Genomic DNA, 12,020 nt, shown 5'->3' with positions numbered 1-12,020 from the left:
CCGTCAAGTCGTTTGCCTACTTCTCTGTCCGATTTTGAGTCTTGATCATCTACATTTCTAGAATTATATTACAAATAGATTAGCTCTTTAATTGTGCTATATTAGCTCTTTAATTTGTTTTTTTAAGATTTATTTTTATTATGCATACAAGAGCTGGGGTGTAGGCCAGAGGTGATGGGTGGTGAGAGGATTCACCAAACACAGAGTGGGGAGAACACGCAGACTGACTGAAATACACTGCTGAGGGGAGCAGCGGGTGAGACAGAAGAGGTCTTCTGTACCAAGTGGGACAGTTCCCTGGCCAGGGATTGAACTCATGCTGCAGTGGCTAGTGATAGCATCATCGTAATGAGACTTAACCCCTTGCGCCACCAGGAAAGCCCATTAGCTCTTTAATTTGTGCTACATTTTCCCCAAGTCTGCTGTCTGTCTTTTGCATTTTCTTTCAATGGTTTTTGACAAACTTTTAAAAGTTTACGCTTTAGGGCCTCCCTGGTGGCACAGCGGTTGAGCGCGGGGTTGTGAAGCTGCCCACAGCCTCTGCAGCACCGGTCGATTCCCGACTGATCCCCGGCCACCGGAGGAGGGTCCCACATGGCACACAGACCTCTCCTGCTGCCCGCTGCTCCCCTCAGCAGTGTACTTCGTCAATCTGCCTGCTCTGCTCCCTGCTCTGGCTCTGGTGAATTCTCTCACCCTCCCGCGCTTCTGACTGTACCCAGTGCTTGTGTAAATAAATAAAAATAAATCTTTAAAAAAATAAAATAAAAAATAAAATATTCAAAAAAAAAGTTTATGCTTTAATCATCAAAATTCATTGACAATTTTTTTCTTTTAATACTTCTAGATTTAGAGCCTCTCCTAGAAAGGCTCTCCCCACTCTGTCTAGGAAGGCACTTCCCCTTGTGTATTTGTAGTATTTGTAGGGTTTTACTTTGTGTATTGGAGTCTCTTATCTATTTGGAATTTATTCTGGTGGCTTATGTGAGATACAACTCCAATTTAATCTCTTCACAAATGATTATTTCATTGTTCCAATCATTTAATTAAAAGTCCATCTTTTCCCCAATGATCTGAAATGCCATCTTATTCTAAACTGTATTTCATATGTATTTGGGGGGTTTATGGATTTTTCTGTTCTGTTTTGTTAGTCTCTCTGTCTAGTCATGAGTCAGCAACACTGTATTTTCAAAAAGCAGTTTTATCAGATATTTTTAAGAATTGATTAGGCTAATCTTCTCTTAGTACTCATTTATGTGTCATAATTTTCCTAGTTATTTTTTCATGTTTATTTTAATTTGAATTTAAGAAACTGCCTAGAAGAAAAAAAGTGTTTTTCTTATTGGAATCACATTGAATTTATATATTAGCACGGAAAGAGTAGGTGCCATTTTTGTGTGGATCCAGCCTTCCAAAAACTAAGAACATCTATTTCTCAGGTCTATTTTTGCAGTTTTAGGAGATATTTTTAAATTTTTCCTCAAATAAGTTTTTCACAATTCTGGCTATGTTTTTACTAAACACCTTTTCTTTTTTGTCAGTTCTTCTAAGAGAATGGGGACCAAGATGTTTCAAACCAACAATATTTTCAATTCCATGACCCCTCTTTTTCAGCTATGGGGAGATGGATCCTCAGGATAATTTGTTCAGAAAATTGCTACAGTGATCTCAGAAATGTAGTACAGCAGTAGGAGACTACTGCCTTGGACCCTGGCATCCATCTCCATGTCATGTGGTATCAGTAATTCATTCATTGATCTTATTGATGATCATTGTCCTACCTTGGGAAAATAGCCAGTTTCCCCATTGTTTTTTTCTTTTGTGTTATTAACCTGTACTTATGATATATACACAGCTCTATCCATCTCAGTAGAACAAAGACACATGGCATGTCCTCCTGCACATCTGACGTCATTAGTCTTACGCAAGAATGATCACATGGACTGAGCAGGCTATAGAAGACCCTTGTCAAGAGGGGCTGGTGTGGATCCTGCCTCGAACAGAAGTCCTGTCCCCTGGTTCCAGCACTGAGGACCCCTGTACGTAAGTTGACTTCAATGAATGTTAAGTGTGATTAATAGAAGTGCCTGCTTCATTCTTCTGACTCAGATTATCAGTACTAAAAATCGTATTTGTTCCCACAGCCACACAGTTGGCAAGCCAGTCAAGAGTCCAAGGAGAAGCATGCAAAATGCAGGACAAGGAGGGACAGGGAGGTCTTGGTGGCAAAACTGAAGTATGGGTGGCCAGGCCCTACTTTGGGGGAATTCCGGGTAATCTCTCACCTCCACTTGGGGGAAAGGCAGCTCTTTATAGAGCAGTTTGGACCCATGTGTGAGTGTGGGGGAGCTCCAGAAACTCTAGCCAGACTGCTAGAAGTGCTCCAGGGTAATCTGGAGGGAAGGAGAGGGGAAAAGGACTGTGCATTAGCAGCTGCAGCCACAGTGTGCAGGTGCTGTGTGCCTGAGAGAAACCACAGAAGTTGAGCCAGCAGCCAAAGCAGAGCCCTAAAATGCAGGATGACTAGACAAGGAGAATCAACATTAGAACAGTTGTTGCAAGGGAAATTGGAACCCCAAAACTTAACATCTCTGAGAAAGAGTGAGGATGACAAATCCATGGTAGAAGATGATGTATGGGAAGAATCTCTACCTTTCCCTGTGACCTAAGAGCCCAGGAATGAAAGGGCTGTGCCTCACCAGGCCGGACATTTAATCCAATGAAAAGCTATCTATGAGCCTGGGGGGAGGGAGGAAGCGCTAAGTTACTGGCCACAACTAAAATTACCAAGAGCGAGTGTACATCTGCAGAGTTGGTAATTGGCCAGCTGATTCAGACAGAAATACAAAGAAAATGTCACCACATGGCTCAAGCACTTGTGGAACCAGGCTAAGGCCAGTCACGTTAAAAGGAAATGTCTTGAGCCTCCCTGGTGGCGCAGGCAGTTGAGCGCAGCACTGTGAAGCTATCCGCAGCTTCTGCAGTGTGAGTTCGATCCCTGCCAGCTGAGGAGCAGCCCACATGGCATGGCAGGCCTCTCCTGTCTCGCCCACCGCTCCCCTCAGCAATGTATTTCAGTCAGTCTGCCTGTTCTATTCCCCGCTCTGTCTCTGGTGAATCCTCTCACACATCTGGCCTGTACCCCGGTTCTTGTATCAATCAATCAATTTTTTTTAAAAGATTTTATTTATTGGGCCTCCCTGGAGGCACAGCGATTGAGCACTGGGCTGTGAAGTTGCCCGCAGCCTCTGTAGTGCAGGTTCAATCCCTGGCTGCCAGTGAGGGTCCCACATGGCGCGACAGACCACTCCTGTCTCACCCACTGCTCCCCTCAGCAGTGTACTTCATCAGTCTGCCTGTTCTGTTCCCCGCTCTGGCTCTGGTGCGTTTTCTCACCCTCACGCTCTTGCAGTCAGAAGAACGGGAGGGTGAGAGAATGCACCAGAGCCAGAGCGGGGAACAGAACAGGCAGACTGATGAAATACACTGCTGAGGGGAGCAGCGGGCAGCAGAAGAGGTTTGTGCACCATGTGGGACCCTTGCAGGCGGCGGGGAATCGAACCAGCGCTGCAGAGGCTGCGGGCAGCTTCACAACCCAGCACTCAACCGCTGCGCCACCAGGAGGCCCTAAATAAATAAATCTTTAAAAAAAAGAAAAAAAAAAGCTTTAAAAAAAAAAAAAAGGAAATCTCTAAAATATTTGGCAGTGATTATTCACTGCAGGGCAAAAACAAAATCTAGCCCAAATAACTAACTTGGTCAACTGGGTTATGCTGGGGTTTACATTAACCTGGCCTAATTAGGGGACTCTATGGAGGAATTGTAAGACATAATTCGACAACTTGCTATAGAGAGCCCATGATGAATGGTGACTGCTGGGAACAAAGCCCACGTTTTGCCATCTGCTCTGGTCATGACTTATGACGGTGGGGCTTCAGTGTCTAGTAAGTCCTTTAGCGGCAGCCCATACCTACAGTGTAGCATTTATTTCTGAGTGAAACTGGGCTTTGAGAAGATGGTGGGTAGTATAAGTCTCCCTTTAAATGCAAATTGGTCAAGACAAAGGGAACCATCAGACTGAGAGAGAAACAGCTGTGGATCCATCTCCTTGCAGCAGGAACACTGAGAATCATTGATAAACAACCCAGTGACAAAAGCAGAGCCTGAGAAGTGGTCTCCATCTCTTACTCCCAAATCAGAAAGAGGGCCCAGCTCACCCCTCACTTTTCCGGAGAAGCAGGGAAGGATTTCCTCTGCCCTCTAGAACAGGACACAGGCCAAAGTTGCCGCTAGCCGGGCTTCAGGGGGTGACTGGCAGCCACGTGTTGGGCTCACTATTTACGGGTCTAGCTCCACAAGCTGCCAGTATTGGCTGTGGTTGACAGAGGAGCTGAAAGTGCTTTGATTTATGGAAATGCAAGTAAATTTAAAGGACCAATTGTGGCTATTGATGGGGTGGAGAAAAAACAATCAGAATTAAACAAGTATCTTTATATTTACAAATTAATAGATTACCACCAAAATTACACTCAGTCTTTGTCTCACTGATACCTGAATGTATTTTGGGTGGTGTTTTACAAGGATCGGATATTACCACCACTACTGGCAAATTCTGACTTGGCCTGGACAAACTGGCCTTGTAGAGAGGACGCCCCAAACACTGCCTGTTCCTCGCAGGGTGCCACACATTAAACAACACTGCTTGCCCAGAGGGCATGAGGATATTATGGCCACAATTACAGGGTAAGAAAGGCAGGGGAGGTGTGCCCTGCAGACAGCCCATACATAGTAGTCCTGCGTGGCCAGTAAAAAACGTCATTGAAAAAGGAGAATGACTCTGGATTATAGGGAGTTACACAGGTCACTCCACCACCACCTGCTGCTGTTCCTGACATGCCGCTCTCCTGGCTGAGGCTCAGCAGCTCCAGGGTTCTAGCACAGTGTCTTGGATTTGTCTAATGCTTTTTTCAGCATCCCCTTGGATATCCCAGCCCAAGGGTCAATTTGCTTTTTCCTGGAATGGACAACAGTGACTTTCCTTATGTCCCCACAAGGGTATTTACACAGTCCCACTATTTACCACAGTGTAGTGGCTAGAGACCTGGGAAGGTGGGTAGGGCCTCCCTGGGTTGATAATATTTCATTACATAAATGATCCAATGTCAGCCTGTAGCAATCTGGTTTTAATATCTGAAATACTTTTCTACTAATGTGCAAGAGTTAATAGAATGGACAGTGAATCCCAGCAAGACCCAGAGACCAGGACAATCAGTAAATTTCTTCGAAACTCTCTGGTCGAGTATGACTAAGGTCATGCCAGCTGCTATGGTAGATAAAAGTAAGCTTTTCCAGTGCCCAGCAATTACACACTTCCATTGGCTTATTATTCCACTTTTCCTACCTCACCTAACCCGGGTCTTATATTCCTTTAACAACTGGTAAAAGTGGGGGTGGGAGGGGTTGGGACTGGCAGGAGCCTCGAGAAGAAGCCTTCACTCAGGCTAAAATTTTACTACAACAGGTACAAGTCTCAGGCACATTGCAGGCAGAGAAGAAATGTTAATTGGATGCAAGCAGACACCCTGATGGGTTCAGATGGAGCTGTGGCAACAAGGAAGGTGCATTCCTTTAGGCTTTTGTCACATTCTAGAAGGATGCTGAAATTAGATACAGCCCTGTTGAGACACAATTATTAGCACCATATCTTGCCAGTCAACAAATAGAAATTTTGACTGGGGGCCTCCCGCTACTCCCCTCAGCAGTGTATTTCAGTCTGCCTGTTCTGTTCCCCGCTCTGTCTCTGGTGAATCCTCTCACCCCTACACCTCTGGTCTGCACCCCAGTTCTTGTATACATAAATAAATCTTTTTTTAAAAAAAAAATGAGTATAGATTAGAAACATGCTTGTGAAATCCAAGCGTGCCTGTGCCTAGAACAGCCCCCAGCCATTCTGTGTGGCTAATTTGCCACACAGAGGCACTTACAATACCAGCCATCTTTCAAAAGAAATGTACAACTTACGGGGTCCCGACACATAAGTGGACCCTGAGGGCTCACCTTTAATCCCTAAAGTGATGACTAACATTCATCCTCCACCAAGTGAGACCCAGTATCAGGTAGAAGTAGCAGAGGACAACGGTGCGGTGAGCCACTGCATGCGCTTAGATTCAGATATCACCTGAGTAGAGGCAGGACTATGACTTAGGCTTAGACAGATGAGTGATGCCAGCTGCCCTGACCACCTCTGTACGCACCCAGGGCAGCGAGCAGATCAGCTGAGCTCTGCTCCCACTGTGTGTCTCCTGCCCTACAGTCCTCTTACAGGACTGCATCTATGCCCCCTTCCTTTTTATCTGGGCAGGAGCCTTTGGCTGTCCCAAGCCGTAAATATGGTAGACTAGAGGCCATATGACTTCAAAGTCTTGGTGATAAAAGAGCACAGTTTCAGCATCTGCCTGGCTCACTTTTGGGGAATCACATTGCCAGGAAAGCAGAACACCCCCAGGCAGAGAAGACCGGAGAGGCCATCCTGGGGAGAGCCTGACATCCCCACCACTGCTGGGCACGTGTGGGCCAGCCTTCAGGGGCTCCAGCCTCCAGGCTGCAAGCCTCCCCTGCTAACACGAGGAAAGAGGAGGGGGCTGTCCACACTGGCCACTGACCAACCTGCAGATTCGTGGACAATGTAAATGCTGTGTTTCGAACCACTACGTTCTTTAGTAAGTAGGACAAGACCTCTTCAGCTTCCTGCAGGCCATCCTGTCCATCCCTCTACCCACGGCCCCTCCATCCTCTTTGTTCCCTTGTATCTTTGTTTCCTCCACCAGAAGCAAGGGATCTCCTCTCTCATACCGCAGGGCCTCACACAGAAAGAGGCCCCAGCAAGCCAGGCTCCTAACAGCCTAAGGGGACCAAGGAAATAAAGGTGCTCTTGGCTCAGTCACCAGGAGACTCAGGTTTCTGAGACCAGGGACATGCGTACTGACTGAAGCTACATCTCCAACCTCCCCAACTTGAAGCCTGTGGTTACTATGCTTAGGGGTGTGGTCAGCTCTGAGTTATGGGTTACCAGAGCTAATGTGGTAATTGCTAAATTCTTACTGCCCTCAGGTCCTGAGATTTGCTAAGACAGCGGTGTGCGGTGTGTGGTGTGCGGCTTTCAGAGAGAGCCTTACATGGTAAAGAACACAACACCAGAGGAGGACACGGTGCTTAGAAGGCCAGGAGGAAGGTCCAAGAGCAATTTAGCCTGGGCAGCCTTCCTGGGGAGATGCAGCTGCTCCTGCTCCTGGTGGCCTGTCTTCTGTCCCCTGGGCTGGAGGCAGGTGAGTGACATCCCCACCTGCAGAAGCCCCAACCCACTGGCACAGATGCTATATCCAGACACACCGTGGCCCTGGCTCACCCCCAGGAACTTTCTGTACTCCAGGACCTATCTCCCTCGAAGATCAGCAGATCTGACTTAATAAAATCTCAGAAGGAATGGCGGGGCAGAAGGCTGTTCTCCATAGTAGCCATTGGGTATATTTCCTCCCCAGGACCGAACCTTGTTCTCTGGAAAGCCAGGTTTTTTTTACAGGCACATCTGAAAGGTCTGAAGCTGGGAAAGAGAAATGCAATAATTCCCCAATAAAAGGCAGTTTGGGGAAAGGGTTGGTTTCTGTAATTAAAGTAAGGCCCACTCATTTTTTAAATTCAGCATCTTTAATCAACCCTCAGTGTCCACCCCATTCTCCAAGCTTTGTCATTCCCAATGAAGTCAAGGCCCAGGTGATCCCAGAATTGGCAGCGTCCCCTTATACACTCTGTTGACTGATTTAGTCTCAATAGTAGTTTGCAGTCACATGGAGAACAGAGACTTTGGAGTGGGGGGTGGGGGTATCGCCCTGCTGCTCAGAATCCACCAGTACTGCCCCAGCTGGCCCTCATCCCAAGGTTAATTGGGAGTCCTTCCTTCATGCTGCCAAGACCTTCACTGGGCACCAACTGAGGGTCAGGCTTTACCAGATCAAACTCAATTCAACATCTCAACTCCTGTTTTAAATATCACAAACATCATTTGGCTCCATGAGCACAGCTAACATGAGACTTTTTCTTTCAGTGAAAATCGTCGATGGCCATGAGTCCAACCCTCATTCTCGTCCCTACATGGCATTTCTTCAAATGCAATATCCACATAAAAAGTGTGGGGGGTTTCTGATACGTGATGACATTGTGCTGACCGCAGTTCACTGCTGGGAAAAGTAAGGAGCAGCCCCTGGGCCCACCCTCATGTGGACACCCTCCTATAGGGGTTGTGGACCTGGGACACCTAATAAATAGCAGCTTCTTTTGAGGATAGGTATGATTTGAGGAGAGAGAGACAGGTCAATGCAAATGGCCTACGGCAGAGAGAAGGAACTGATCAAGGGTAGCATGGACAGAGACGAAGGTTGTGTCCCAGAGCCCAGAGCTCAAATTTGAGAAATTCACAGTTTTGCTTAGGCAATCAGACTGTGTGGGTAACTGAGCACCATAACTCTGCCCTGAGAGATGAGGCTGCCTGGAAGCAGAGAGCACAGGGTCCATCCCCTATAGCTCCACCCAACCCCAACCTGCTGGCCCCACCTGTCCTCCCCTACCTAGCCTCTGGCCTGTGTCTCCTGTGACTCCTCCCTCTCTGTTCTCTATGCAGCTCTATCACCGTCACCCTGGGGGCCCATGACATCACCAAGGAGGAGCCTACCCAGCAGGTCATCCCTGTGATAAGAGCCATCCCCCACCCAGCCTATAATGATTGGACCTCCGCCAACGACATCATGTTGCTGCAGGTAGCAAATCCTGGGCTGTTTGCATCCCCTGTGAATTCACTCCCATCCCCTTCCCAGTTATGACCCTACCCTGCCCTAGGGCTGTGAAGAAAGCAACCCCATGTCTGTGCCTGCAGTCTTGTGGGCCAGTAGTCGAAAAGAATTCCTTTCTTTCCTTCCTGCAAGCTGAAGTGGAAGGCCGAGCTGAACGCCTACGTGAGAACCATCAGGCTGCCTGGCAAGGATGAATCGGTGAAGCCGGGGATGGTGTGCACCGTGGTGGGATGGGGCGTCCGCAATGTCAATGTCATGAAAATGTCAGATAAACTGCACGAGGCAGACCTTATAGTTCAAAGGAGGAGAATTTGCTGCCAGGAATACAGATACTACTTTTACGACAACAGCATCCAGATATGTGCGGGAGAGCCTGGAACAACGAAGGCTTCATATAAGGTGAGCTCACCAGCACTGACCATGCCCAACCCTGGGTACAGCCAGGCTTTGAGGAGCCCAGGGCAGTGAGAACCAGCCTTATCCTTACTGACTCAGCCTTCCCATCTTCCATCTCTGGTCCGCCTTCCTAGGGGACAGGACACTGCCCCTCAGCTACTCATGGGCAGAAGCTTCCTGACAGAGGAGAGGGAGGGAATTGCCAGGGCAGGCAGGAACCCGGGGATCTGTTCTGCATCTGATCTCACCACAGCCCCTATCAGAGACCCCCAGTCCTGGGGCAGTGGGAAGGTCAGGACCAGGAGAAGGCCCCACTCAGTTCTTCCTCCATCTGCCCACAGGGTGACTCCGGGGGCCCCTTGGTGTGTAACGAGGTGGCTCAGGGCATCATCTCCTTAGGGCACAGGAATGGGACGCCTCCTCGTGTCTTCACCAGGATCTCAAGCTTTGTGCCCTGGGTAGAAGAAACAATGAGACAAGTCACACTGCAGGGACCAGGCTGAGGTGCCAGGGACTGAGCCATCTGTCCTCTCTGGGGCAGAGGCTGGAGCAGCACTGGCCGGTGGGGGTGGGGGGGCTGCCAGGGGCTTCACAAACTTTCATTTCTAGAGGGAAATCGTTGACTCCTCCTGTTTCTCAAATTGCCCTACAGCTTATAGCTTCATGAGTAAATTTTTCCTTCTATTTTTCAAGAACCTCTAAATCCTTTTCCTAAGAACGTAGGTAGAAAGTACCTCATTTGAAAGCCTCCGCCTTAGAGGATTGAAAGTAGAAGAATGCTGAATTGTTTGCACTGACGAGAGTGCTTACACTGCGGGGAAGTAAATTCTGGGCCTGAAAGTAATAGATTCCTCAAAGGCGTGATCGTTCAGCACAGAATGTGTAAATAAAAACATGAGATTTCTGAGACTACCTGGAGATGATCCTCATTCCTGCTCCCCGCGTCTCCTCCCGCTCTTGTCCTGTGTCTTCAAAAGATGCTGCTCCTCTAACAGAAGTGGGCCTGGCTGTCGGGCTCAGCCTGACCTCCATCACCTGCTGTCCTGCTGGGGAGCGTGGGGGCCCCTGTTGCTGACGCTGCTGGTCACAGGTTCAGGAGCCTCACACACACGGTGTTGGGACGGAGGGCCCTAGTTCCCGTGAGGGGAGCATGACGGCGTTCACCCCCCTCACCTGGCAGCACTGGCAGCTTTTCTGCAGGGGAGCCCTTCCCCACTCAAGGCACTGTGACTTGGGGGGACAGACCCACAGCCCAAAGGGTGCTAAGTGACCTAAACACAAACCAACCAGAACACTTCAAGGGACCCAGGGGTGATTGGCTTCTGTCCAGTGACTGTCAAGTCCAGGACTTCTGTTCAAAGCTGAGAGCTTAAAGAAGCTCTTTGTCACAGAACACTTAGATTTGGAAAAGGGAAATGTGAACCTTTAAAGGTATGAGTCTGGAATGGTGGTAAGACAGGAAACAGGGCTACCGTGGGGTATTCGGGTGTGTCCACCTCCACTGCTCATAAGGCAAAACCAGTCTACCTCTCACCCCAGCCAGGACACCCCGCATCCTGACCCCCTGTCCCTCTAAGCACAGGCTCTTAGGCTACTGCAGCGGGGTCAGCTGCTCGGGGGCAGGAGCCGGCTCTCTCAGAGGCCTGGAACTTGCCTGCTGAGCGATCACTCATGGTTTCGTGAGAATGGAAGAGAGCCAGGAGCCGGGGCTGCTGGGGTCCCAGCCTGTGCTGGCTGCCACCCCGGCCTTCACTTTCTTGCCCTTTCCTGAGCTTTCACCTCTGACTCATCGGGCCCTGCACACACTGTGACACATTTAACTCTGTTCACACCTAGCCCAAGTGCCTCGTGTGATGACACCCGGCATTACTGAGCTGTGTGGGTACAGGAGGCTGTGAGGCCTCTGAGCCGCCCCTCCCCACTTCCCTCTGGGTGTTAGTGTCTGCCAGGAAAAAACAGCAGCTCTGACCTGGGCAGGCCCTCAGAGAGATGCAGCCCCTCCTGCTCTTGCTGGCCTTTCTTCTGCCCCCCCCGGGGCTAGCACAGGTGAGTGACCACCCCCACGGCTGAGGCTTTAGCCCCCTCATAGGGCTCCCGGTCCTCCTGACCCTTATGCCCAGCACATTGAGGGACTGTGCTCGATTCAGGCCCACGAACTTTCTGAACTCGCCTCAGACTCAGACTAACAAGTCCCAAGCTGCCTACACCCTCAACGGGCCGGCAGGAAGGAGGGCTGTTCCCTCAAAAACTTAATAGGTGTGAGTCTGAGTCCATCTCCACTGCCTGGGACACGGCTGTCCACAGAGAGGCATTCAGCAAGGGGGGGTGCGGTGCAGCTACAGCGACAAAGCATTAGAGTCCTGAGCATCAGACTGAGGGCAGGGCAGCTCAGAGACTCAGGCTGTGTGTGGGAGGAGTGGTCAGACTCACCTAAGGACCAGTTAAATTTCTCAGGCCCTCCACCCCCTCCCTCCTGCCAGGGAGGGGGCCCAGGCTGGGATGGATCTGAGAAGTGGCTACATGACTGCCTGAAAGCTCCCCTGTGGCCTGGGCTGCCCCGGTCTGTGTGGCCCATGTCCCTCCCACGCCCGCCTGCCTTCCCAGGTCCTCAGTGCTCCAGTGACTCTAGCTGTGTCCTCACCCCTGTGGTCTCAAATCCTACCAGCAGTGTCCACCAAGCGTAAGCCAAGGGCTTATTGGAGGCCTCCATGCAGCCAAAAGATGTTTCCTGTGAAGCTACAATGTGTTAGGTCCTAGTGTGGGGACCGTAACACTGGAGGG

At 49.6% G+C, this 12,020-nt stretch overlaps 2 protein-coding genes across 2 annotated transcripts in view; one reads left to right on the top strand and one right to left on the bottom strand.

Annotated features, from left to right (window-relative positions):
* LOC119238090 (mast cell protease 8-like) overlaps nucleotides 1–12,020 on the bottom strand; it is a 53,273-nt gene that overhangs the window by 19,693 nt on the left and 21,560 nt on the right. The window lies entirely within an intron of this gene.
* LOC119239511 (mast cell protease 3-like) lies at nucleotides 7,271–9,742 on the top strand. Its single transcript, XM_037504123.1, has 5 exons — nucleotides 7,271–7,325; nucleotides 8,102–8,243; nucleotides 8,675–8,810; nucleotides 8,976–9,242; nucleotides 9,581–9,742. The coding sequence occupies exons 1-5, from the start codon at nucleotides 7,271–7,273 to the stop codon at nucleotides 9,740–9,742; spliced, it is 762 nt and encodes a 253-aa protein (XP_037360020.1).

Source organism: Talpa occidentalis, unplaced genomic scaffold, assembly GCF_014898055.3.
Source record: "Talpa occidentalis isolate TD23 unplaced genomic scaffold, MPIMG_talOcc4v2.1 talOcc4.11, whole genome shotgun sequence".
NCBI classification, from domain to species: Eukaryota; Metazoa; Chordata; class Mammalia; order Eulipotyphla; family Talpidae; genus Talpa; species Talpa occidentalis.
The sequence above is the reverse complement of the archived record's forward strand: the minus strand, read 5'-3'. Positions and strand labels throughout refer to the sequence as shown.

Excerpts from the sequence above, each read along its gene's own strand:
- LOC119239511 (XM_037504123.1), top strand. The coding sequence starts at position 7,271 with ATGCAGCTGCTCCTGCTCCTGGTGGCCTGTCTTCTGTCCCCTGGGCTG. Across the intron at positions 8,244-8,674 it reads GCAGTTCACTGCTGGGAAAA|CTCTATCACCGTCACCCTGG; the intron begins GTAAGGAGCAGC and ends TTCTCTATGCAG. Across the intron at positions 8,811-8,975 it reads ACGACATCATGTTGCTGCAG|CTGAAGTGGAAGGCCGAGCT; the intron begins GTAGCAAATCCT and ends CCTTCCTGCAAG.